A 25,590-nucleotide genomic window follows, 5' to 3' on the forward strand; every position below is an offset into this window, starting at 1 on the left:
CAGTCCCCTCCCAGTTGCCCCCAGTCCCCTCCCAGTCCCTCACAGTGCCATTAGCTCCCTTCCAGTCGCTCCCAGCACCCTCAGCATCCCTTCCAGTCTCTCCCAGTCGCTCCCAGTCCCCTCCCAGTTGCCCCCAGTCCCCTCCCAGTCCCTCCCAGCACTCTCAGCCCCACTCCCAGTCCCTCCCAGTCGCCCACCTGGGTGTTCTGGGTGGGGATCTGGAGCAGCAGGGCCAGGTCTGCCCAGTCGAAGGTGTCGTCGAGGGCCAGCAGCGCCCCGTGCACCCCGCTCTCCCCCAGGTTGCGGGCGAACTCCTTCAGCCCCACGCTCTGCACCCACGCCGTCACCCGCTCGTTCGACCACACCACCACGTCTGGGGGACACGTCACTGCCCCACGGCACCCCACGGCACCCCACAGCACCCCACAGCACCCCACAGCACCCCACGGGACACCAGGGCACCCCTATGGCACCCCACGGCACCCCACAGCACCCCTATGGCACCCCACAGCACCCCACGGGACACCAGGGCACCCCTATGGCACCCCACGGCACCCCACGGCACCCCACAGCACCCCACGGGACACCAGGGCACCCCTATGGCACCCCACGGCACCCCATGGGACCCCCATGGCAATACCTAGTGCAACCACAGCACCCCAGGACCCCCAGGACCCCCCCAGGACCCCCCGTACCGGTGCTCTGGGCCTGGCTCTCCCCCCCCAGGACCCCCAGGACCCCCCAGGACCCCCAGGACCCCCCAGACCCCCCGTACCGGTGCTCTGGGCCTGGCTCTCCCCCCCAGGACCCCCAGGACCCCCCAGGACCCCCCAGGACCCCCCGTACCGGTGCTCTGGGCCTGGCTCTCCCCCCAGGACCCCCCAGGACCCCCAGGACGCCCCCAGACCCCCCGTACCGGTGCTCTGGGCCTGGCTCTCCCCCCCAGGACCCCCAGGACCCCCCAGGACCCCCCGTACCGGTGCTCTGGGCCTGGCTCTCCCCCCAGGACCCCCAGGACCCCCCAGGACCCCCCAGGACCCCCCGTACCGGTGCTCTGGGCCTGGCTCTCCCCCCCAGGACCCCCAGGACCCCCCAGGACCCCCAGGACCCCCCAGACCCCCGTACCGGTGCTCTGGGCCTGGCTCTCCCCCCCAGGACCCCCAGGACCCCCCAGGACCCCCGTACCGGTGCTCTGGGCCTGGCTCTCCCCCCCAGGACCCCCCAGGACCCCCAGGACGCCCCCAGACCCCCCGTACCGGTGCTCTGGGCCTGGCTCTCCCCCCAGGACCCCCAGGACCCCCCAGGACCCCCAGGACCCCCCAGGACCCCCCGTACCGGTGCTCTGGGCCTGGCTCTCCCCCCCAGGACCCCCAGGACCCCCCAGGACCCCCCAGACCCCCCGTACCGGTGCTCTGGGCCTGGCTCTCCCCCCCAGGACCCCCAGGACCCCCCAGGACCCCCAGGACCCCCCAGGACCCCCACAGACCCCCCGTACCGGTGCTCTGGGCCTGGCTCTCCCCCCCCAGGACCCCCAGGACCCCCCCAGGACTCCCCCAGGACCCCCAGGACCCCCACAGACCCCCCGTACCGGTGCTCTGGGCCTGGCTCTCCTCCCGCCGCCGCTCCAGCTCCTTTCGGTCGTAGTTGAGGCGTTTCAGGCACATGATGCCGTAATGGAGGCTCACCCTGGGGGGGGGGGGGGGCTGGGGTCACCCTGAGGGTCCCAAGCGTCACCCAGGGGGTCCTGGGGTCACCCTGGGGGGGGCTGGGGTCTCCCTGAGGGTCCTGGGGTCACCCCAAGGGTCCCCATTCCCAGGGTTCCCCATTCCCAGGGGGGTTCCCCATTCCCTGGGGACTCCCCCCCATCCCCAGTGCCCCCCCATCCCATTCCCAGTGCCCCCCATCCCCAGTTCCCTCCATTCCCAGGGTCCTCCCCCATCCCCAGTCCCCCCATCCCCAGTGCCCCCCATTCCAGTACCCCCCATCCCCAGTCCCCCCCATCCCAGTTCCCCCCATCCCCAGTGCCCCCCATCCCCAGTGCTCCCCATTCCCATGGACCCCCCTCAGTCCCAGTCCCCCCATCCCCAGTCCCCCCCATCCCCATGGACCCCCCCCAGTCCCAGTGCCCCCCATCCCCAGTCCCCCCATTCCCATGGACCCCCCTCAGTCCCAGTCCCCCCCATCCCCAGTTCCTCCCATCCCCAGTTCCCCCCATCCCCAGTGCCCCCATCCCCATGGACCCCCCTCAGTCCCAGTGCCCCCCATCCCCAGTTCCCCCCATCCCCAGTCCCCCCATTCCCATGGACCCCCCCATCCCCAGTCCCCCCATCCCCATGGACCCCCCTCAGTCCCAGTCCCCCCGTCCCCAGTTCCCCCCATCCCCAGTGCCCCCCATCCCCATGGACCCCCCCCAGTCCCAGTGCCCCCCATCCCCAGTCCCCCCATCCCCAGTGCCCCCCATCCCCAGTGCCCCCATCCCCATGGACCCCCCTCAGTCCCAGTGCCCCCATCCCCAGTTCCCCCCATCCCCAGTCCCCCCATTCCCATGGACCCCCCCCATCCCCAGTCCCCCCCATCCCCATGGACCCCCCTCAGTCCCAGTCCCCCCCGTCCCCAGTTCCCCCCATCCCCAGTGCCCCCCATCCCCATGGACCCCCCCAGTCCCAGTGCCCCCCATCCCCAGTCCCCCCCATCCCCAGTGCCCCCCATCCCCATGGACCCCCCCAGTCCCAGTGCCCCCCATCCCCAGTCCCCCCCATCCCCAGTGCCCCCCATTCCCATGGACCCCCCCAGTCCCAGTGCCCCCCATCCCCAGTCCCCCCCATCCCCATGGACCCCCCCCAGTCCCAGTCCCCCCATCCCCAGTGCCCCCCATCCCCAGTGCCCCCCATCCCCATGGACCCCCCCAGTCCCAGTGCCCCCCATCCCCAGTCCCCCCCATCCCCAGTGCCCCCCATCCCCAGTGCCCCCCATCCCCATGGACCCCCCCCAGTCCCAGTGCCCCCCATCCCCAGTCCCCCCCATCCCCAGTGCCCCCCATCCCCAGTGCCTCCCCCAAACTGGGGCGGGGGCGGCTGGGGCCCCCCCACCGACCGGTGGAAGGAGTCCACCATCTTGAGCTGCCCCCGCAGCTCCTTCTTGCTGAGGTGGTCGAGCATCCGGGCGTCCACCAGCGACTCCATGAAGTAGCTGCGGTACTGGGGCAGCCCCAGGCTGGGCAGCCACTCGTTCCCCACCCACTCGTGGTTCATGTCCCCGTAGGCCAGGATCTGGGGACAGCCACCGCCTGGCACCGCTGCCCCCGGGGTCACACACTCCCCCCCTCGGCCCGGCCAGGACCCCTCTGACCCCCCCCTTGGCCCTGCCAGGACCTGCCTGAGAACACCACCCCCCCTTAGCCCTGCCAGGACCCCTCTGACCCCCCCCTTGGCCCTGCCAGGACCCCTCTGACCCCCCCCCCCCTTAGCCCTGCCAGGACCCCTCTGACCCCCCTTGGCCCTGCCAGGACCCCACTGACCCCCCTTAGCCCTGCCAGGACCCCTCTGACCCCCCCTTGGCCCTGCCAGGACCTGCCTGAGAACCCCCCCCCTTAGCCCTGCCAGGACCCCTCTGACCCCCCTTGGCCCTGCCAGGACCTGCCTGAGAACACCACCCCCCTTAGCCCTGCCAGGACCCCTCTGACCCCCCTTGGCCCTGCCAGGACCCCACTGACCCCCCCCCCCTTAGCCCTGCCAGGACCCCTCTGACCCCCCTTGGCCCTGCCAGGACCTGCCTGAGAACACCACCCCCCCTTAGCCCTGCCAGGACCCCTCTGACCCCCTTGGCCCTGCCAGGACCTGCCTGAGAAACACACACACACACACACCCCCTTAGCCCTGCCAGGACCCCTCTGACCCCCCTTAGCCCTGCCAGGACCTGCCTGTGAATCCCCCCTTGGCCCTGCCAGGACCCCACTGACCCCCCTTAGCCCTGCCAGGACCCCACTGACCCCCCTTGGCCCTGCCAGGACCCCACTGACCCCCTTGGCCCTGCCAGGACCTGCCTGAGACACCCCCCCCCCCCCCCGCCTTAGCCCTGCCAGGACCCCTCTGACCCCCTTGGCCCTGCCAGGACCTGCCTGAGAAACACCACCCCACCCCCACCCCCGTTAGCCCTGCCAGGACCCCTCTGACCCCCCCTTAGCCCTGCCAGGACCTGCCTGAGAACACCCCCGCCCTTAGCCCTGCCAGGACCCCTCTGACCCCCCCCTTAGCCCTGCCAGGACCTGCCTGAGAAACACCACCCCACCCCCACCCCCGTTAGCCCTGCCAGGACCCCTCTGACCCCCCCTTAGCCCTGCCAGGACCTGCCTGAGAACACCCCCCGCCCTTAGCCCTGCCAGGACCCCTCTGACCCCCCTTAGCCCTGCCAGGACCCCTCCGACCCCCTTGGCCCTGCCAGGACCCCACTGACCCCCCCTTAGCCCTGCCAGGACCCCTCTGACCCCCCTTGGCCCTGCCAGGACCTGCCTAAGAAACACCACCCCACCCCCCCCCGTTAGCCCTGCCAGGACCCCTCTGACCCCCCCCCTTAGCCCTGCCAGGACCCCTCCGACCCCCTTGGCCCTGCCAGGACCCCACTGACCCCCCCTTAGCCCTGCCAGGACCCCTCTGACCCCCTTGGCCCTGCCAGGACCCCACTGACCCCCCCCTTAGCCCTGCCAGGACCCCTCCGACCCCCTTGGCCCTGCCAGGACCTGCCTGAGAAACACACACACACACACCCCCCTTAGCCCTGCCAGGACCCCACTGACCCCCCCGCGCCCTGCCAGGACCTGCCTGTGAATCCCCCCCTTGGCCCTGCCAGGACCCTTCTGCCAACACCCCTTCCTCCTTATTCCTGCCAGGACCCTCGTGCAAGGCTCGTGCAAGGCCCTCGTGCACGGCCGGGCCCTCGTGCGAGGCCCTGGGATCCCTGCAGGGTCCCCGTGCAAAACCCCGTCCTCCTGCACGACCCCTCGTGCAAAGCCCGGGGCTCCCACAGAGCCCCTCGTGCAAGGCCCCGCCCTCGTGCAAGGCCTCACCCTCGTGCAAGGCCCCATCCTCGTGCAAGGCCCCGCCCTCGTGCAAGGCCTCACCCTCGTGCAAGGCCCCGCCCTCGTGCAAGGCCCCATCCTCGTGCAAGGCCCCATCCTCATGCAAGGCCCCGCCCTCGTGCAAGGCCTCGCCCTCGTGCAAGGCCCCGCCCTTGTGCAAGGCCCCATCCTCGTGCAAGGCCTCGCCCTCGTGCAAGGCCCCGCCCTCATGCAAGGCCCCACCCTCGTGCAAGGCCTCACCCTCGTGCAAGGCCCCGCCCTCGTGCAAGGCCCCATCCTCGTGCAAGGCCCCACCCTCGTGCAAGCCCTCATCCTCGTGCAAGGCCCTCTCCTTCCCCAAGCCCGTCTCGCACAAGCCCCTGGCCTTGTGCAAGCCCCGCCCCCCTCGTGCAAGCCCCGCCCCCTCGTGCAAGCCCCTACCTGCTCCCAGCTGATCTCCTTCGTCTCCTGGCAGCGGGGGAGGGGAAGAGGCATCAGGGGGGCCCATCCCCCCCCCAGCCCCGGTCCCCGTGCGTTGCACGAGGGCGCACGCTCACCGGTTTGGTGGTGGCCGTCAGCGACTCCATCTCCTCGTGCGTCATCCAGACGTTGCCCGTGGACTGGGGGGGGGGGGGGGGACGGACACACACAGGCGTCACGGGGGAGGGGGCGCGTGCAAGGCAGTCGTGCAAGGCCACGTGAGGCCGCGCGAGGTGCCCGTGCAAGGCCACACCCCCCCCTTCCCTGTGCAAGGCGCCCGTGCACGGAGGTGTGAGGCTGCGTGAGGTCCCCGTGCAAGGCCCTGGCACGAGGCCCCTTGTGTGAAACCCCTCGTGCAAAACCCCTCGTGCAAAGCCCCTCGTGCAAGCCCCCTCCTCCCAGGCCCCCTCCTCCCAGGCCCCTTGCGTGAAGCCCCCTGGTGCAAGACCTTCGTGCGAAACCCCTCGTGCAAAGCCCCTCGTGCAAAGCCCCTCGTGCAAAATCCCTCCTCTGAGGCCCCCTCCTCCGAGGCCCCTTGCGTGAAGCCCCCGTGCAAGCCCCCTGGTGCAAGACCTTCGTGCGAAACCCCTCGTGCAAAACCCCTCGTGCAAAACCCCTCGTGCAAAACCCCTCCTCCCAGGCCCCCTCCTCCCAGGCCCCTTGCGTGAAGCCCCCGTGCAAGCCCCCCACGCAAACCCCCTGGTGCGAGCCCTTCGTGCGAGCCCCCCCCGTGCGAGCCCCCCGTGCGAGCCCCCCGTGCGAGGCGCTCACCGTGCGGGAGGTGGCGGGGGCGGAGGGGCTGGTGAGGGACACCATCTCCTGGATGGCCAGGCGCAGCTTCAGCCGGTGCAGGGGGTTGCTGATCCCGATTTCCCGCTGGATTTCCGTGTCCGACAGGTTCGCCATGATGGCGCCGCTCTTCACGTTGGCGCGGCAGGCCGCCACGTACCAGGCCGGCATCCCCACCCACAGCTGAGGGGCACCCGCACGCCTGGGTGGGGGGCACCTGGGGCCCCGTCCCAGTATCCCCCCTTGCACAACTGGGGGCACCCCAATGCCTGGGTCCCCATCCCAGTATCCCCCCTTGCACAACTGGGGGCACGCAGACACCTGGGGCCCATCCCAGTATCCCCCCTTGCACAACTGGGAGCACTCAGACACCTGGGGCCCCGTCCCAGTATCCCCCCTTGCACAACTGGGGGCACCCCAATGCCTGGGTCCCCGTCCCAGTATCCCCCCTTGCACAAGTGGGGGCACTCAGACACCTGGGTCCCCGTCCCAGTATCCCCCCTTGCACAACTGGGAGCACTCAGACACCTGGGTCCCCGTCCCAGTATCCCCCCTTGCACAACTGGGAGCATTCAGACACCTGGGGCCCCGTCCCAGTATCCCCCCTTGCACAACTGGGGGCACGCAGACACCTGGGTCCCCATCCCAGTATCCCCCCTTGCACAACTGGGAGCACTCAGACACCTGGGTCCCCGTCCCAGTATCCCCCCTTGCACAACTGGGGGCACCCCAATGCCTGGGTCCCCGTCCCAGTATCCCCCCTTGCACAACTGGGGACACCCCGACACCTGGGTCCCCGTCCCAGTATCCCCCCTTGCACAACTGGGAGCACTCAGACACCTGGGGCCCCGTCCCAGTATCCCCCCTTGCACAACTGGGGGCACCCCAATGCCTGGGTCCCCATCCCAGTATCCCCCCTTGCACAACTGGGAGCACTCAGACACCTGGGGCCCCGTCCCAGTATCCCCCCTTGCACAACTGGGGGCACCCCAATGCCTGGGTCCCCGTCCCAGTATCCCCCCTTGCACAACTGGGGGCACTCAGACACCTGGGGCCCCGTCCCAGTATCCCCCCTTGCACAACTGGGAGCACTCAGACACCTGGGGCCCCGTCCCAGTATCCCCCCTTGCACAACTGGGGGCACCCCAATGCCTGGGTCCCCGTCCCAGTATCCCCCCTTGCACAACTGGGGGCACGCAGACACCTGGGGCCCATCCCAGTATCCCCCCTTGCACAACTGGGAGCACTCAGACACCTGGGTCCCCGTCCCAGTATCCCCCCTTGCACAACTGGGAGCACTCAGACACCTGGGTCCCCGTCCCAGTATCCCCCCTTGCACAACTGGGGCCACCCCAATGCCTGGGTCCCCGTCCCAGTATCCCCCCTTGCACAACTGGGAGCACTCAGACACCTGGGTCCCCGTCCCAGTATCCCCCCTTGCACAACTGGGGGCACGCGGACACCTGGGTCCCCATCCCAGTATCCCCCCTTGCACAACTGGGAGCACTCAGACACCTGGGCCCCGTCCCAGTATCCCCCCTTGCACAACTGGGGGCACCCCAATGCCTGGGTCCCCGTCCCAGTATCCCCCCTTGCACAACTGGGAGCACTCAGACACCTGGGTCCCCGTCCCAGTATCCCCCCTTGCACAACTGGGAGCACTCAGACACCTGGGTCCCCGTCCCAGTATCCCCCCTTGCACAACTGGGAGCACTCAGACACCTGGGGCCCCGTCCCAGTATCCCCCCTTGCACAACTGGGAGCACTCAGACACCTGGGGCCCCGTCCCAGTATCCCCCCTTGCACAACTGGGGGCACCCCAATGCCTGGGTCCCCGTCCCAGTATCCCCCCTTGCACAACTGGGGGCACGCAGACACCTGGGGCCCATCCCAGTATCCCCCCTTGCACAACTGGGGGCACGCAGACACCTGGGGCCCATCCCAGTATCCCCCCTTGCACAACTGGGAGCACTCAGACACCTGGGGCCCCGTCCCAGTATCCCCCCTTGCACAACTGGGGGCACCCCAATGCCTGGGTCCCCATCCCAGTATCCCCCCTTGCACAACTGGGGGCACTCAGACACCTGGGGCCCATCCCAGTATCCCCCCTTGCACAACTGGGAGCACTCAGACACCTGGGGCCCCGTCCCAGTATCCCCCCTTGCACAACTGGGGGCACCCCAATGCCTGGGTCCCCGTCCCAGTATCCCCCCTTGCACAACTGGGGGCACTCAGACACCTGGGGCCCATCCCAGTATCCCCCCTTGCACAACTGGGAGCACTCAGACACCTGGGTCCCCGTCCCAGTATCCCCCCTTGCACAACTGGGGGCACCCCAATGCCTGGGTCCCCGTCCCAGTATCCCCCCTTGCACAACTGGGGACACCCCGACACCTGGGTCCCCATCCCAGTATCCCCCCTTGCACAACTGGGAGCACTCAGACACCTGGGTCCCCGTCCCAGTATCCCCCCTTGCACAACTGGGAGCACTCAGACACCTGGGTCCCCGTCCCAGTATCCCCCCTTGCACAACTGGGAGCACTCAGACACCTGGGTCCCCGTCCCAGTATCCCCACTTGCACAACTGGGAGCATTCAGACACCTGGGGCCCCGTCCCAGTATCCCCCCTTGCACAACTGGGGGCACCCCGACACCTGGGTCCCCGTCCCAGTATCCCCCCTTGCACAACTGGGAGCACTCAGACACCTGGGTCCCCGTCCCAGTATCCCCCCTTGCACAACTGGGGGCACTCAGACACCTGGGTCCCCGTCCCAGTATCCCCCCTTGCACAACTGGGGGCACGCAGACACCTGGGTCCCCATCCCAGTATCCCCCCTTGCACAACTGGGAGCACTCAGACACCTGGGCCCCGTCCCAGTATCCCCCCTTGCACAACTGGGGGCACCCCAATGCCTGGGTCCCCGTCCCAGTATCCCCCCTTGCACAACTGGGGGCACTCAGACACCTGGGGCCCATCCCAGTATCCCCCCTTGCACAACTGGGAGCACTCAGACACCTGGGTCCCCGTCCCAGTATCCCCCCTTGCACAACTGGGGGCACCCCAATGCCTGGGTCCCCGTCCCAGTATCCCCCCTTGCACAACTGGGGACACCCCGACACCTGGGTCCCCGTCCCAGTATCCCCCCTTGCACAACTGGGAGCACTCAGACACCTGGGCCCCCGTCCCAGTATCCCCCCTTGCACAACTGGGAGCACTCAGACACCTGGGTCCCCGTCCCAGTATCCCCCCTTGCACAACTGGGAGCACTCAGACACCTGGGTCCCCGTCCCAGTATCCCCACTTGCACAACTGGGAGCATTCAGACACCTGGGGCCCCGTCCCAGTATCCCCCCTTGCACAACTGGGGGCACCCCGACACCTGGGTCCCCGTCCCAGTATCCCCCCTTGCACAACTGGGAGCACTCAGACACCTGGGTCCCCGTCCCAGTATCCCCCCTTGCACAACTGGGGGCACTCAGACACCTGGGTCCCCGTCCCAGTATCCCCCCTTGCACAACTGGGGGCACGCAGACACCTGGGTCCCCATCCCAGTATCCCCCCTTGCACAACTGGGAGCACTCAGACACCTGGGCCCCGTCCCAGTATCCCCCCTTGCACAACTGGGGGCACCCCAATGCCTGGGTCCCCGTCCCAGTATCCCCCCTTGCACAACTGGGAGCACTCAGACACCTGGGGCCCCATCCCAGTATCCCCCCTTGCACAACTGGGGGCACCCCAATGCCTGGGTCCCCGTCCCAGTATCCCCCCTTGCACAACTGGGAGCACTCAGACACCTGGGTCCCCGTCCCAGTATCCCCCCTTGCACAACTGGGAGCATTCAGACACCTGGGGCCCCGTCCCAGTATCCCCCCTTGCACAACTGGGGGCACCCCAATGCCTGGGTCCCCGTCCCAGTATCCCCCCTTGCACAACTGGGGGCACGCAGACACCTGGGGCCCATCCCAGTATCCCCCCTTGCACAACTGGGAGCACTCAGACACCTGGGTCCCCGTCCCAGTATCCCCCCTTGCACAACTGGGGGCACCCCAATGCCTGGGTCCCCGTCCCAGTATCCCCCCTTGCACAAGTGGGGACACCCCGACACCTGGGTCCCCATCCCAGTATCCCCCCTTGCACAACTGGGGCCACCCCAATGCCTGGGTCCCCGTCCCAGTATCCCCCCTTGCACAAGTGGGGGCACTCAGACACCTGGGTCCCCGTCCCAGTATCCCCCCTTGCACAACTGGGAGCACTCAGACACCTGGGTCCCCGTCCCAGTATCCCCACTTGCACAACTGGGAGCATTCAGACACCTGGGGCCCCGTCCCAGTATCCCCCCTTGCACAAGTGGGGGCACCCCGACACCTGGGTCCCCGTCCCAGTATCCCCCCTTGCACAACTGGGAGCACTCAGACACCTGGGTCCCCGTCCCAGTATCCCCCCTTGCACAACTGGGGGCACTCAGACACCTGGGTCCCCGTCCCAGTATCCCCACTTGCACAACTGGGAGCATTCAGACACCTGGGGCCCCGTCCCAGTATCCCCCCTTGCACAACTGGGGGCACCCCGACACCTGGGTCCCCATCCCAGTATCCCCCCTTGCACAACTGGGAGCACTCAGACACCTGGGGCCCCGTCCCAGTATCCCCCCTTGCACAACTGGGAGCACTCAGACACCTGGGGCCCCATCCCAGTATCCCCCCTTGCACAACTGGGGCCACCCCAATGCCTGGGTCCCCGTCCCAGTATCCCCCCTTGCACAACTGGGAGCACTCAGACACCTGGGTCCCCGTCCCAGTATCCCCCCTTGCACAACTGGGGGCACGCAGACACCTGGGTCCCCGTCCCAGTATCCCCCCTTGCACAACTGGGCGCACGCAGACACCTGGGGCCCATCCCAGTATCCCCCCTTGCACAACTGGGAGCACTCAGACACCTGGGTCCCCGTCCCAGTATCCCCCCTTGCACAACTGGGGGCACCCCAATGCCTGGGTCCCCGTCCCAGTATCCCCCCTTGCACAACTGGGAGCACTCAGACACCTGGGGCCCCGTCCCAGTATCCCCACTTGCACAACTGGGAGCACTCAGACACCTGGGTCCCCGTCCCAGTATCCCCCCTTGCACAACTGGGGGCACCCCAATGCCTGGGTCCCCGTCCCAGTATCCCCCCTTGCACAACTGGGGGCACGCAGACACCTGGGGCCCATCCCAGTATCCCCCCTTGCACAACTGGGGGCACGCAGACACCTGGGGCCCATCCCAGTATCCCCCCTTGCACAACTGGGAGCACTCAGACACCTGGGTCCCCGTCCCAGTATCCCCCCTTGCACAACTGGGAGCACTCAGACACCTGGGTCCCCGTCCCAGTATCCCCCCTTGCACAACTGGGAGCACTCAGACACCTGGGCCCCGTCCCAGTATCCCCCCTTGCACAACTGGGGCCACCCCAATGCCTGGGTCCCCGTCCCAGTATCCCCCCTTGCACAACTGAGAGCACTCAGACACCTGGGTCCCCGTCCCAGTATCCCCCCTTGCACAACTGGGGGCACGCAGACACCTGGGTCCCCATCCCAGTATCCCCTCTTGCACAACTGGGAGCACTCAAGACACCTGGGTCCCCGTCCCAGTATCCCCCCTTGCACAACTGGGAGCACTCAAGACACCTGGGTCCCCATCCCAGTATCCCCCCTTGCACAACTGGGAGCACTCAGACACCTGGGGCCCCGTCCCAGTATCCCCCCTTGCACAACTGGGAGCACTCAGACACCTGGGCCCCGTCCCAGTATCCCCCCTTGCACAACTGGGGCCACCCCAATGCCTGGGTCCCCGTCCCAGTATCCCCCCTTGCACAACTGGGGGCATCCAGGTGCCTGAGTCCCCCAGTTTGGGGTGGGGTGGGGGGTCCCCGGGGTCCCTGGGTGGGGGGGGTCCCCTGGGGGGGGGGGGTCCCCCGGACACTCGGGGCCCCCCCGCCCCCACCTCCAGCCAGGACACCACGGTGGGCCCGTCCCAGGCGGCGAAGGGCAGCCCCTGCCTGCAGGCCTCCTCCAGCAGCTCGTGCCTGGGGGGGGGGGGCACAATGAGGGGGGGGGGCAGAGACACACCCCTCCGGGCACCCCCAGACCCCCCCGAGCCCCCCAACTCCTCCCGAGCCGCCCAATGGCCCCCCAACCCCCCAAAGAGCCACTGACCCCCCCCTCCCGACCCCTCCAGAGCCCCCCCGTGCACCCAGAGCCCCCCGACTCTCCCTGGGCACCCCCCCCGCCCCGAGACCCCCAATGGCCCCCAACCCATCCCGACCCCCCGGTACCCCCAAACCCACTCAGAGACCCCCACCCCCCCCAGACCCCCTAAAAGTCCCCCAGACCCCTCCAAAGCCCCCCAACTCCCCCAAAAGCCCCCCAGACCCCCCAAAGCCCCCCAGCCTCCCCCGACCCCCCAGACCCCCCAAAGCCCCCCAGACCCCCCAAAAGCCCCCCAGACCCCCCAAAGCCCCCCCAGCCTCCCCCGACCCCCCCAGACCCCCCAAAGCCCCCCAGTCCCCTTTAACCCCCCAGACCCCCCAAAGCCCCCCAGACCCCCCAAAGCCCCCCAGACCCCTCAAAGCCCCCCAGTCCCCTTTAACCCCCCCAGACCACCCAAAAGCCCCCCAGACCCCCCAAAGCCCCCCAGTCCCCTCTAAAGCCCCCCCAGCTTCCCCCGAACACCCCAGACCCCCCAAAAGCCCCCAGACCCCCCAAAAGCCCCCCAGTCCCCTTTAACTCCCCCCAGACCCCCCAAAAGCCCCCCAGACCCCCCAAAGCCCCCCCAGTCCCCTTTAACCCCCCCAGACCCCCCAAAAGCCCCCCAGACCCCCCAAAGCCCCCCCAGTCCCCTCTAAAGCCCCCCAGCCTCCCCCGACCCCCCAGACCCCCAAAGCCCCCCAGACCCCTCAAAGCCCCTCCAGACCCCCCGAAGCCGTTCCAGACCCCCTAAAAGCCCCTCAGACCCCCCAACCCCCTCGACCCCCCCCCAAAATTGAGGGGGACCCCCCCTCACTTCTTCTTGCTCCGGCGGTCCTTCTCCACCGCCCCCGAGAGCTTGGCCAGCCCCAGGGCGTCGGGGGGGCCCAGCTCCTCCGGGGGGGTCCCGGCTGGGGGGGGGGGCACAGGGTGAGGACCCCCCCCCAGGGACCCCAGGGTGCCCCGATGCCTGGGTCCCTTTGGGGTGGGGGTCCGGAGGGGGGGCACCCAGACGTGGGGTCCCTTTGGGGTGGGGGGTCCGAGGGGGGCCACCCAGACGTGGGGTCCCTTTGGGGGGGGGGTCCGAGGAGGGGGGCACCCAGACGCCGGGGTCCCTTTGGGGTGGGGGTCCGAGGGGGGGGCACCCAGGCGTGGGGTCCCTTTGGGGTGGGGGTCAGGGTGCCCGGATGCCTGGGTCCTTTTGGGGTGGGGGTCCGGAGGGGGGGGGCACCCAGGCGTGGGGGCCCTTTGGGGTGGGGGGTCCGGGGGGGGCACCCAGACGTGGGGTCCCTTTGGGGTGGGGGTCCGAGGGGGGCACCCAGACGTGGGGTCCCTTTGGGGTGGGGGTCCGAGGGGGGGGCACCCAGGCGTGGGGTCCCTTTGGGGTGGGGGGTCCGAGGGGGGGGGCACCCAGGCGTGGGGTCCCTTTGGGGTGGGGGGTCCGAGGGGGTGGGGCACCCAGACGTGGGGTCCCTTTGGGGAGGGGGGTCCGGGGGGGGGCACCCAGGCGTGGGGTCCCTTTGGGGTGGGGGGTCCGGGGGGGGGCACCCAGACGTGGGGTCCCTTTGGGGTGGGGGTCAGGGTGCCCGGATGCCTGGGTCCTTTTGGGGTGGGGGGTCCGGAGGGGGGGGCACCCAGACGTGGGGTCCCTTTGGGGTGGGGGGTCCGAGGGGGGGCACCCAGGCGTGGGGTCCCTTTGGGGTGGGGGGTCCGAGGGGGTGGGGCACCCAGACGTGGGGTCCCTTTGGGGTGGGGGGTCCGAGGGGGGGGCACCCAGGCGTGGGGTCCCTTTGGGGTGGGGGGTCCGAGGGGGGGGCACCCAGACTTGGGGTCCCTTTGGGGTGGGGGGTCCGAGGGGGGCACCCAGACGTGGGGTCCCTTTGGGGGGGGGGGGGGGTCCGAGGAGGGGGGCACCCAGACGCCGGGGTCCCTTTGGGGTGGGGGGTCCGAGGGGGGGGCACTCAGGCGTGGGGTCCCTTTGGGGTGGGGGTCCAAGGGGGGGGCACCCAGGCGTGGGGTCCCTTTGGGGTGGGGGGTCCGAGGGGGTGGGGCACCCAGGCGTGGGGTCCCTTTGGGGTGGGGGGTCCGGGGGGGGGGCACCCAGACGTGGGGTCCCTTTGGGGTGGGGGTCAGGGTGCCCGGATGCCTGGGTCCCTTTGGGGTGGGGGGTCCGAGGGGGGGGGCACCCAGGCGTGGGGTCCCTTTGGGGTGGGGGGTCCGAGGGGGGGCACCCAGACTTGGGGTCCCTTTGGGGTGGGGGGTCCGAGGGGGGCACCCAGACGTGGGGTCCCTTTGGGGTGGGGGGTCCAAGGGGGGGGGGCACCCAGACGCCGGGGTCCCTTTGGGGTGGGGGGTCCGAGGGGGGGCACCCAGGCGTGGGGTCCCTTTGGGGTGGGGGGTCCGAGGGGGTGGGGCACCCAGGCGTGGGGTCCCTTTGGGGTGGGGGGTCCGAGGGGGGGCACCCAGACGTGGGGTCCCTTTGGGGTGGGGGGTCCAAGGGCGGGGGGGCACCCAGACGTGGGGTCCCTTTGGGGTGGGGGGGTCCAAGGGGGGGGCACCCAGACGCCGGGGTCCCTTTGGGGTGGGGGGTCCGAGGGGGGCACCCAGGCGTGGGGTCCCTTTGGGGTGGGGGGTCCGAGGGGGGGGGCACCCAGACGTGGGGTCCCTTTGGGGTGGGGGGTCCGGGGGGGGCACCCAGACGTGGGTTCCCTTTGGGGTGGGGGTCAGGGTGCCCGGACGCCTGGGTCCATTTGGGGTGGGGGTCCAAAAATGGGGGGGGGGGGGCACCCGGGTCCCTTTGGGGGGGATTTGGGGGGGCACCCAGACGCCGGGGTCCCCTGGGGGGTGTAGGACGGGTGGGGGTGAGGGAGCGGGGGGTGGCCGGTGCACCCAAGGGTGGGGGGGTCTCACCGAGGGAGGGGGCGTCGCGCGAGGGGGGCCCAGGCGCCCCTTCTCCTTCTTGCCGAAGAGGCGCCCGATGGAGGACTTGATGCTCTTCTTCTTGGGGGTCTTGTGCAGGGGGTCGGGGGGGGCACCGGGGCCCTCGGGGACCAGCCTGGGGGGGGGGGGGGCGGGGCCCCCATCGGCTGCACCCCTCGGGGGGACCCCCACCCCCAAAATACCACCCACGGCCCCCCTACACCCACCAAAGCGCGCCCCCCAGATCTCAGGGTGGCCCCAGAGGGCCCCCACCCCAAAGACCCCCCAGTGACCCCAGAGACCCCCCAGGACCCCCCGAGACCCCCCCCAGCACCCCGATATGACCCCAGGACCCCCCGAGACCCCCCAAGACCCCCCAGGATCCCCCCAGAGACCCCCCAGGGCCCCCCTAGGGACCCCTCCCAGCACCCCAACATGACCCCAGGACCCCCCGAGATCCCCCGAGACCCCCAAGGGCCCCCTAGGGACCCCCCAGCACCCCAACATGACCCCAGGACCCCCCGAGACCCCCCGAGACCCCCCAGGATCCCCCCAGAGACCCCCCAGCACCCCAACATGACCCCAGGACCTCCCCAGGGCCCCCCTAGGGACCCCCCAGCACCCCAACATGACCCCAGGACCCCCCGAGACCCTCCAAGACCCCCAGGATCCCCCCAGAGACCCCCCAGCACCCCAACATGACCCCAGGACCTCCCCAGGGCCCCCCTAGGGACCCCCCCAGCACCCCAACATGACCCCAGGACCCCCGAGACCCCCGAGACCCCCCAGGATCCCCCTAGGGACCCCCCCAGCACCCCAACATGACCCCAGGACCCCCCGAGACCCCTCAAGACCCCCCACGATCCCCCTAGGGACCCCCCCCAGCACCCCAGCATGACCCCAGGACGCCCCGCGACTCCCCGAGACCCCCCAGGATCCCCCCAGAGACCCCCCAGCACCCCAACATGACCCCAGGACCCCCCGAGACCCCCCGAGACCCCCCAGGGACCCCCCCCCAGCACCCCAGAGCCCCCCAACTCACCCCACTCGTGGGTCGCGCCCTTCTTCCAGCCCGGCCGCCGGCAGCGCCAAGGGGGGACCCCCCCGCTCCAGTCGGGGTGCTCGGGGGGGGCCGGGGGGGTCCCCAGGACCCGGCCCCTTCTCCTCCGCCCCCCGGGGCTCCTCCTTGGGGACGTGGTTCTGGGGGGGGGGGGAGAATTGGGGCGGGGGGGGGCTGTAATTTTGGGGGGACCCTGGAAGCACCCAGACATTTCGACGCCCTCCCCCCCCCCCCCCCAGCAATTTGGGGACCCCTGGCCACTCAGGGGGCCCCCGCCATTTGGGGGGGCACCCTGGCCCCCCCCCATCCATTTTGGGGGCCCCCAACCATTTGGGGGGGGTCCCCAGGCATTTGGGGGGGTCTCCAGCCATTCGGGGGGTCCCCATCCATTTGGGGGGTCTCTAACCATGGGGGGGGTCCCCAGCCATTTGGGGGGTCCCCATCCATTTGGGGGGGGTCTCTAACCATGGGGGGTCCCCAGCCATTTGGGGGGTCCCCATCCATTTGGGGGGGTCTCTAACCATGGGGGGGGGGTCCCCAGCCATTTGGGGGGGTCCCCATCCATTTGGGGGGTCTCTAACCATGGGGGTCCCCAGCCATTTGGGGGGTCCCGAGGCATTTGGGGGGTCCCCATCCATTTGGGGGTCTCTAACCATGGGGGGTCCCCAGCCATTTGGGGGGTCCCCATCCATTTGGGGGGGTCTCTAACCATGGGGGGGTCCCCAGCCATTTGGGGGGTCCCGAGGCATTTGGGGGGGTCCCCATCCATTTGGGGGGTCTCTAACCATGGGGGGGGTCCCCAGCCGTTTGGGAGGGTCCCGAGGCATTTGGGGGGGGTCACTCACCTCGCGGGCGGGGCTGGGGGGGGCCAGGCGGGGGGTGGCGCGGCCGCTGCTGGGGGGGGCGGGGCTGGCCAAGGTGGAGCTGGGGAGGGAGGGGGGCAGGGAGGCGCCCCCCCCCCGGTAGCGCCCCAGGGGGGCCCCCTCCAGCCCCCCCCCCCCGGCCCGGCTCTCCAGCTCCCCCGCCCGCAGCTCCGGGCACTCCTTCTCCTCCTGGGTCAGCCTGGGGGGGGGGAAGGGGGGTCAGGGGGGGCCCCCCCAAACCCACGGCACCCCCTGTCTGCCCCATGGCCCCCCACAACGCCCCCCAACCCCGCTGGGCACTCCATTGCCCCCCCAGCCCCCGAAGTCCCCCCATTGCCCCCCCCATGCCTCCAGCCCCCCCAGAGCCCCTCATTGCCCCCCACTTTACCCCCCAGCCCCCCAGAGCCCCCCATTGCCCCCCCAGCCCCCAAAGTCCCCCCATTGCCCCCCTTTACCCCCCATTGCCCCCAGAGCCTCCACTGCCCCCCCACTTTACCCCCCAGCCCCTCCAGAGCCCCCCATTGCCCCCCACTTTACCCCCAGCCCCCCATTGCCCCCAGAGCCCCCCATTGCTCCCCCACTTTACCCCCCAGCCCCCAGAGCCCCCCATTGCCCCCCAGCCCCCAAAGTCCCCCCATTGCCCCCCCCCATGCCTCCACGCCCCCCATTGCCCCCCACTTGCCCCCCAATTTACCCCCCAGCCCCCCCATTGCCCCCAGAGCCCCCCATTGCCCCCCACTGGGGGGAATCTCTGGGTTTTGGGGTGTCCTGGGGGTTTGGGGGTCCCTGGGGGGTCCCTGGGGGGGTCCCCGGGATTTGGGATCTCTGGGGGATCCCTGGGGGGTGTCCTTGGGATTTGGGGGTTCTGGGGGGATCTGAGGGTTTTGGGGTGTCCCTGGGATTTGGGGTCTCTGGGGGATCCCTGGGGGGTCCCTGGGATTTGGGGGTCCTGGGGGGAGGGGTCTCAGGGTTCTGGGGTGTCCCTGGGATTTGGGGGTCCTGGGGGAGGGGTCTCAGGGTTCTGGGGTGTCCCTGGGATTTGGGGGTTCTGGGGGGATCCGAGGGTTTTGGGGTGTCCCTGGGATTTGGGGTCTCTGGGGGATCCCTGGGGGGGTCCCTGGGATTTGGGGGTCCTGGGGGGGGGGGATCTGAGGGTTTTGGGGTGTCCCTGGGATTTGGGGGTTCTGGGGGGGGGATCCGAGGGTTTTGGGGGGGTCCCTGGGCTTTGGGGGTGCCCCCAGGAACTGACTTGATCTCCTTGTTGATGGCCTCGAGCTGTTCCTGCAGCATGAAGGCCAGCGTCTGGACGTCCGTCTGTCCGCTGGGGGAGAGCAGGTCCCCGCAGCCCCCCGGCCCCTCCCGCTCCTCCTCGTCCGAGCCCTCGGGGGGCCCCTCCAGCGGCACCCCCCCACGCTCCCACTCCGGGCCCTGCCGGGTGGGAACGGGGTGGGATGGGGTGGGGATTGGGATTGGGATTGGGATGGGATTGGGATGGGAACGGGGTGGGATGGGATGGGGATGGGGGTGGGGATGGGGATGGGGATGGGGATGGGATGGGATGGGATGGGATGGGATGGGATGGGATGGGATGGGGATGGGATGGGGATGAGATGGGATGGGATGGGATGAGATGGGATGGGATGGGATGGGATGGGAGGGGATGGGATGGGGTGGGATGGGATGGGATGGGATGGGATGGGATGAGATGGGATGGGATGAGATGGGATGAGATGGGATGGGGATGAGATGGGATGGGGTGGGATGGGATGGGGATGGGATGGGGATGGGATGGGATGAGATGGGATGGGATGGGAGGGGGATGGGGATGGGGATGGGGATGGGGATGGGGATGGGGATGGGGATGGGGATGGGATGAGATGGGGATGGGGATGGGATGAGATGGGATTGGGGATGGGATGAGATGGGATGGGATGGGGATGGGGATGGGATGAGATGGGATGGGATGGGATGAGGATGGGGATGGGGATGGGGATGGGGATGGGGATGGGATGAGATGGGATTGGGGATGGGATGAGATGAGATGGGATGGGATGGGGATGAGGATGGGGATGGGGATGGGATGGGATGGGGATGAAGATGGGATGGGATGGGGTTGGGGATGAGATGGGATGGGATGGGGTGAGATGGGACGGGATGGGGTGGAATAGGATGGGACAGGATGGGGATGGGGATGGGGATGGGGACGGGGACAAGGATCGGATGGGGATGGGGATGGGATGAGAATGGGAACAGGGATGGGATGGGGAGAGGGACAATATGGGAATGGGAACAGGATGGGAATGAGGATGAGGACAGGATGGGGATGCAGACAGGGACGGGATGGGGACAGGGATGGGATTGGGATGGGGAGAGGGACAGGGATGAGGATGGCATGGGAATGGGGACGGGATGGGATGGGGACAGGGATGGGATGGGGTCAAGGTCAGAGCACAGCCCCGGCAGGGACACCCAACCACAGGGACCCCAGGGTGACAAATCCCCCCAAAGTCTGTTACCCCCCGGAGCCCCCCCGCCCCCCAAGTGCCCCCCCAGGGCCCCCTTGGAGCCCCCCAGCCCCCTCAGCCCCCCAAATCCCCCCAAAGTCCCCTCTCAGCCCCCCAAGTCCCCCTCCCAAGCCCCTCAGCCCCCCCAGAGTCCCCCGTTTGGAGCCCCCAGCCCACCACAGCCCCCCAAATCCCCCCAAAGTCCCCCCCCAGCCCCCCCAAAGTCTCCCCTCAGCCCCCCAAGTCCCCCTCCCAAGCCCCCCAGCCCCCCCAGAGTCCCCCCTTTGGAGCCCCCCAGCCCCTCAAATCCCCCCCCCAAATCCCCCCTTGGAGTCGCCCAGCCCCCCACCTTGGCAGCGTCCTCCTTGGGGGGGGCCCAGCGCCCCTTGCGAGTCCTGCGGGGGGGGGCACCGGGGGCGTAGGGGTCCAGGGGGGCCCCCCCGACGGGGGTTTGGGGGTACCTCAGCTCCAGGGCGCTGCCCGGCAGGGACCTGGGGGCCGGGGGGACGGGATGGGGGGACACGTCCCCCCGGCCCCCAGAAAGAGATCAGGGGGGCTGGGGGGATTTTGGGGGTCCTGGGGTAGTGGGGGTCCCCAGGGGAGTAGGGGGGAGATTCGGGTAATGGGGGGGGTGATAGGGTGGTCCTGGGGGGGCCTGGGACAACTGGGGGAGCGCTGGGGGTCCTGAGGGGGGCTTGGGTAATGGGGGGGGCCTGGGACAAGTGTGGGGGTCCTCAGGGCAGTGGAGGGGGTCCTGGGGTAACTGGGAGGGAAATCTGGGGGGGTCCCCAGGGAGGGGGGTCCCCAGAGCAGGGCGGGGGGGGTTAGAGGAGCCCCCAGGGCAACAGGGGGGGACCCATGGGGGTTGGGGGCAGGAGGGGGGGTCCCCCAGGGCAACGGGGGGAGAGAGGGCGGCCCGTGGGGTCCTGGGGGAGTCCCGGGGGGTCCCTGGGGGTGTGCTGGGGATCCTGGGGGTCCTGGGGAGTCCCTGGGGGTTCCCGGGGGTCCGGGGGGTTCTGGGGGTTCCCTGGGGGGTCCGGGGGTCTTGGGGGGTCCTGGGGGTCCTGGGGGTCCCTGGGGGGTCCTGGGGGTACCTGGAGTAGGAGGAGACGGGGCGTCCCCGGAGCTGGTCCAGCTCCAGCTGCATCCGCTCCATCTCCGCCAGGTGCTGCTCCTGTGGGGGGGGGGGGGGAGAATTTGGGGGGAGGGTCAGTGCTGGGGACCCCCCTGCCCCCCCCGACCCCCCCAGGGCCCCCCCCAGACCTTGTTGAGGAGCAGCTCGTCCTGCAGCTTCTTCATGTTGGCGATTTCTTCACTCAGCGAGTTCTGGGGGGACGAAGTGGGGGGGGGTCAGGGGATGGGGGACCCCCAGACCAATCCAGGGCTCCCCCAGATCCCCAGGACCCCCCAGCACCACACCCCCCCACTTTCTCCTCCAGGGCCCCCAGGACCCCCCAGACACCCCCAGGACCCCCCATCTCTCCCATCCCAGGTCCCCAAACCCCTCCAGGATCCCCAAGACCCCCCAGAGCCCCCCAAGACCCCCCAGGACCCCCCAGACCCCCCACACTCCCACTTTCTCCTCCAGAGCCCCCATCCTGCCTCCCCAGCCCCTCCAGGCCCCCCAGACCCCCCAGACTCCCCCAGATCCCCCCAGACCCCCCAGGACCCCCCAGGACCCCCAGATCCCCAGAACCCCCCAGCCCCCCCACCTTCTCCTCCAGAGCCCCCATTCTGCCTCCTCAGACCCCCCAGAACCCCCAGGACCTCCCATAGGCCCCCAGACCCCCCCCAGACCCCCCAGAACCCCCCCAGGACATCCCAGACCCCCCAGGACCCCCAGAACCCCCCAGAACCCCCCAGAACCCCCACCTTCTCCTCCAGAGCCCCCATCCTGCCTCCCCAGCCCCTCCAGGCCCCCCCAGACCCCCCAGACTCCCCCAGATCCCCCCAGACCCCCCAGGACCCCCCAGGACCCCCAGATCCCCAGAACCCCCCAGCCCCCCCACCTTCTCCTCCAGAGCCCCCATTCTGCCTCCTCAGACCCCCCAGAACCCCCCAGGACCTCCCATAGGCCCCCAGACCCCCCCCAGACCCCCCAGAACCCCCCAGGACATCCCAGACCCCCCAGGACCCCCAGACCCCCCAGAACCCCCCAGATCCCCCACCTTTTCCTCCAGAGCCCCCATTCTGCCTCCTCAGACCCCCCAGAACCCCCCAGGACCTCCCATAGGCCCCCAGACCCCCCCAGACCCCCCAGAACCCCCCCAGGACATCCCAGACCCCCCCAGGACCCCCCAGAACCCCCCAGAACCCCCCAGATCCCCCACCTTCTCCTCCAGAGCCCCCATCCTGCCTCCCCAGCCCCTCCAGACCCCCCCAGGCCCCCCAGCACCCCCCAGGACCCCCACCTTCTCCTCCAGAGCCCCCATCCTGCCTCCCCAGACCCCCCAGACTCCCCAGAACCCCCCAGACCCCCCCAGACCCCCAGGACCCCCAGGACCCCCACCTTCTCCTCCAGAGCTCCCATCCTGCCTCCCCGGCCCCTCCAGACCCCCCCAGACCCCCAGGACCCCCCAGATCCCCCACCTTCTCCTCCAGAGCCCCCATCCTGCCTCCCCAGCCCCTCCAGACCCCCCAGGCCCCCCAGGACCCCCAGGACCCCCCAGGACCCCCACCTTCTCCTCCAGACCCCCCCTCCTGCCTCCCCAGACCCCCCAGACTCCCCAGAACCCCCCCCAGACCCCCCCAGACCCCCAGGACCCCCCAGATCCCCCACCTTCTCCTCCAGAGCTCCCATCCTGCCTCCCCAGACTCCCCAGAACCCCCCAGACCCCCAGGACCCCCCACATCCCCCACCTTCTCCTCCAGAGCCCCCATCCTGCCTCCCCAGCCCCTCCAGACCCCCCCAGGCCCCCCAGGACCCCCAGGACCCCCCAGGACCCCCACCTTCTCCTCCAGAGCCCCCATCCTGCCTCCCCAGCCCCTCCAGACCCCCCCCCAGACCCCCCAGGACCCCCAGGACCCCCACCTTCTCCTCCAGAGCCCCCATCCTCCCCCCCCACACCCCCCCAGACCCCCAGGACCCCCCAGGACCCCCCAGGACCCCCCAGGACCCCGACCTTCTCCTCCAGAGCCCCCATCCTCTCCTTGAGGTGGAGCTGGAGCCGCTCGTTGGACTCGCAGAGCAGCCGGTCGACCGTCTCCGACAGCCGCTTGTTGTGCTCGTCGTTCATCTTCTCCCGCTGCCGAGCCTTTGGGGGGGGTCCCCAACATCGGGGGGGGCTCCACTGACACCCCCCAACACCAGCACCTTCCCCCAGAGCCCCCCCAGGGAGAGCAAACCCCCCTGAGCTGCCTGCAGACCCCCCCCTGTACCCCAAAACCTCCCATGCTCCTCTCAAGCCCCCCCAACGAACCCCCCCAAGCCCCTCAATGACACCCTTGCACCCCAAAAGCCCTCATGCACCCCCCAAGCCCTCCTAAGCCCCCTCCAAGACCCCTGGGACCCCAAAATCCCTCATGCACCTCCCAAGCCCCTGCATAACTGCCCCAAGCCCCCCACATGCACCCCAGGCCCCCCAAACCCACCCCCACCTCCCAATGACCCCTCCAAGCCCCCCCATGCACCCCAGGACTCCAACCCCCCCCCCGCACCTCCCCCGAACCCCATACAAGCCTGCAGAGCCCCCCAAAACCCCCTCCCACCCCCCAAACTCCATACAAGCCCCCCAAACCCCCTCACATTCCCATGACCCCCCTCAGCCCCCTCCCCAGGGACCCCAAGACCCCCCCACGCACCCCTCAGTCCCCAGGGCCCCCCAGATCCCAAGGGACCTCCAAATCCTAAGGGAACCCCCAGTTCCCGGGACCCCCTGCTGCAGTCCCCAGGGACCCCCAGATCCCAAGGGACCCCCCCCCCCCAGACCCCAGAGCCCCCCGGGGGTTCCCCAGTTGGGGGTCCCGTCCCTCACCCGCTGCAGCTCCTGGTTCTTCTCCTGCAGTTGGGCCTCGAGCTGCCGTAGGCGCTCCTCAAAGTTCCCGTGGCGTTCCTCAGCCTGAGGACGTGGGGGGACATGGGGACATGGGGGGGGACACGGGGACACGGGGGGGACAGGGGGACATGGGGATGGATGAGGACATGGGGATAGATGGGGACCCATGGGGACATGGAGACCAACGGGGACATGGGGACCAACGGGAACATGGTGGGACCCATGGGGACACAGAGGGACATGGGGATGGGTGGGGACATGGGGACCAACAGGGACATGGACATGGACAGGGACGTGGACATGGTGGGACCCACGGGGACATGGGGACACACAGGGACGTGGGGACAGACAGGGGCATGGGGACCAACAGGGACATGGACATGGACAGGGACGTGGACATGGTGGGACCCATGGGGACATGGGGACACACAGGGACGTGGGGACAGACAGGGGCATGGGGACCAACAGGGACATGGACATGGACATGGAGATGGTGGGACCCATGGGGACATGGGGATGGGTGGGGACATGGGAATGGGTGGAGACATGGGGATGGTGGGACCCATGGGGACACAGGGACACACAGGGACGTGGGGATGGACAGGGACATGGGGATGGATGGGGACACGGGGACACACAGGGACATGGGGATGGGTGGGGACATGGAGATGGTGGGACCCACGGGGACATGGGGATGGGTGGGGACATGGGGCCCAAGGGGGACACAGGGTATGGGACAGTGGGGGATTGGGGACACGGGGAGGGGACAGGGACACAAGGACAGTGGAGACACCTGGGTGAGCGCAGCCCCCCCAACAGTGCCACCAAGCCCACCCCAGGTCCCCCAGGACCTCCCCAGGACCCCCACCCACCTCGGTGAGGGCTGCAGTGCCCCATAGCCCCCCCGAAATCCCCCGGAACCCCCCGGAACCCCCCAGGACCCCCACCCCCAGGACCCCCACCCACCTTGGTGAGAGCCGCCACCCTCTGAGCCAGCTGGGCCTCGATCTCGGGGAGGGTCTCAGCTTTCTGCAGGGTCTGCTGGAGCTTGGCCTTGGCGTCCTCCAACCATTCCTGAAGCTGCCGACCCTTCTCCTCGCTCTGTGGGGACGGGGACACGGCCATGGGGTGGGGGACATGATCTACTGGAGCTCCTCGGTGGAGGAGCACTGTCCCATCAAGCCCACCACCATGCGGGCGTCACCCCATGGAGGTCCCCAGTGTGGAAACATCACGTTGGTCATGGGGACATCACCCCATGGAGCTCTTTGGGACAGGGACGTCACTGTGGGACATGGGGGTCCCAGGGTGAGGGTCCCAAGGTGGTGGCCCCAAGGTGGTGGCCCCAAGGTGGTGGCCCCAAGGTGGGTGTCCCAGGGTGGTGGGTCCCAGGATGGGTGTCCCAGGGTGGTGGGTTCCCAGGGTGGTGGCCCCAAGGTGGGTGTCCCAGGGTGGTGGGTCCCAAGGTGGGTGTCCCAGGGTGGTGGGTTCCCAGGGCGGGGGTCCTAGGGTGGTGGGTCCCAAGATGGGTGTCCCAGGGTGGTGGGTTCCCAGGGCGGGGGTCCTAGGGTGGTGGGTCCCAAGATGGGTGTCCCAGGGTGGTGGGTTCCCAAGGTGGGTGTCCCAGGGTGGTGGGTCCCATGTGGTGTAGCCCAGGATGGGTATCCCAGGGTGGTGGGTCCCAAGATGGGTGTCCCAGGGTGGT

At 69.8% G+C, this 25,590-nt stretch overlaps 1 protein-coding gene across 1 annotated transcript in view; it reads right to left on the minus strand.

Moving 5' to 3' along the window:
* The window catches only part of PPFIA3 (PPFI scaffold protein A3), a 41,380-nt gene that overhangs the window by 3,665 nt on the left and 12,125 nt on the right, over positions 1 to 25,590 (minus strand). The window contains 19 exon segments of the mRNA XM_087773224.1: positions 198 to 373; positions 1,589 to 1,686; positions 3,094 to 3,269; positions 5,495 to 5,521; positions 5,611 to 5,673; positions 6,305 to 6,505; positions 12,303 to 12,384; positions 13,362 to 13,455; positions 15,455 to 15,475; positions 15,478 to 15,599; positions 16,506 to 16,663; positions 17,369 to 17,585; positions 18,636 to 18,814; positions 20,240 to 20,381; positions 20,985 to 21,064; positions 21,154 to 21,216; positions 23,013 to 23,144; positions 23,865 to 23,948; positions 24,852 to 24,986. Coding sequence (XP_087629350.1) covers positions 198 to 373; positions 1,589 to 1,686; positions 3,094 to 3,269; positions 5,495 to 5,521; positions 5,611 to 5,673; positions 6,305 to 6,505; positions 12,303 to 12,384; positions 13,362 to 13,455; positions 15,455 to 15,475; positions 15,478 to 15,599; positions 16,506 to 16,663; positions 17,369 to 17,585; positions 18,636 to 18,814; positions 20,240 to 20,381; positions 20,985 to 21,064; positions 21,154 to 21,216; positions 23,013 to 23,144; positions 23,865 to 23,948; positions 24,852 to 24,986 — 2,250 coding nt within the window.

Source organism: Nipponia nippon, unplaced genomic scaffold (assembly GCF_047370975.1).
Source record: "Nipponia nippon isolate SJK-2023a ecotype South Korea unplaced genomic scaffold, ASM4737097v1 scaffold_38, whole genome shotgun sequence".
NCBI classification, from domain to species: domain Eukaryota; kingdom Metazoa; phylum Chordata; class Aves; order Pelecaniformes; family Threskiornithidae; genus Nipponia; species Nipponia nippon.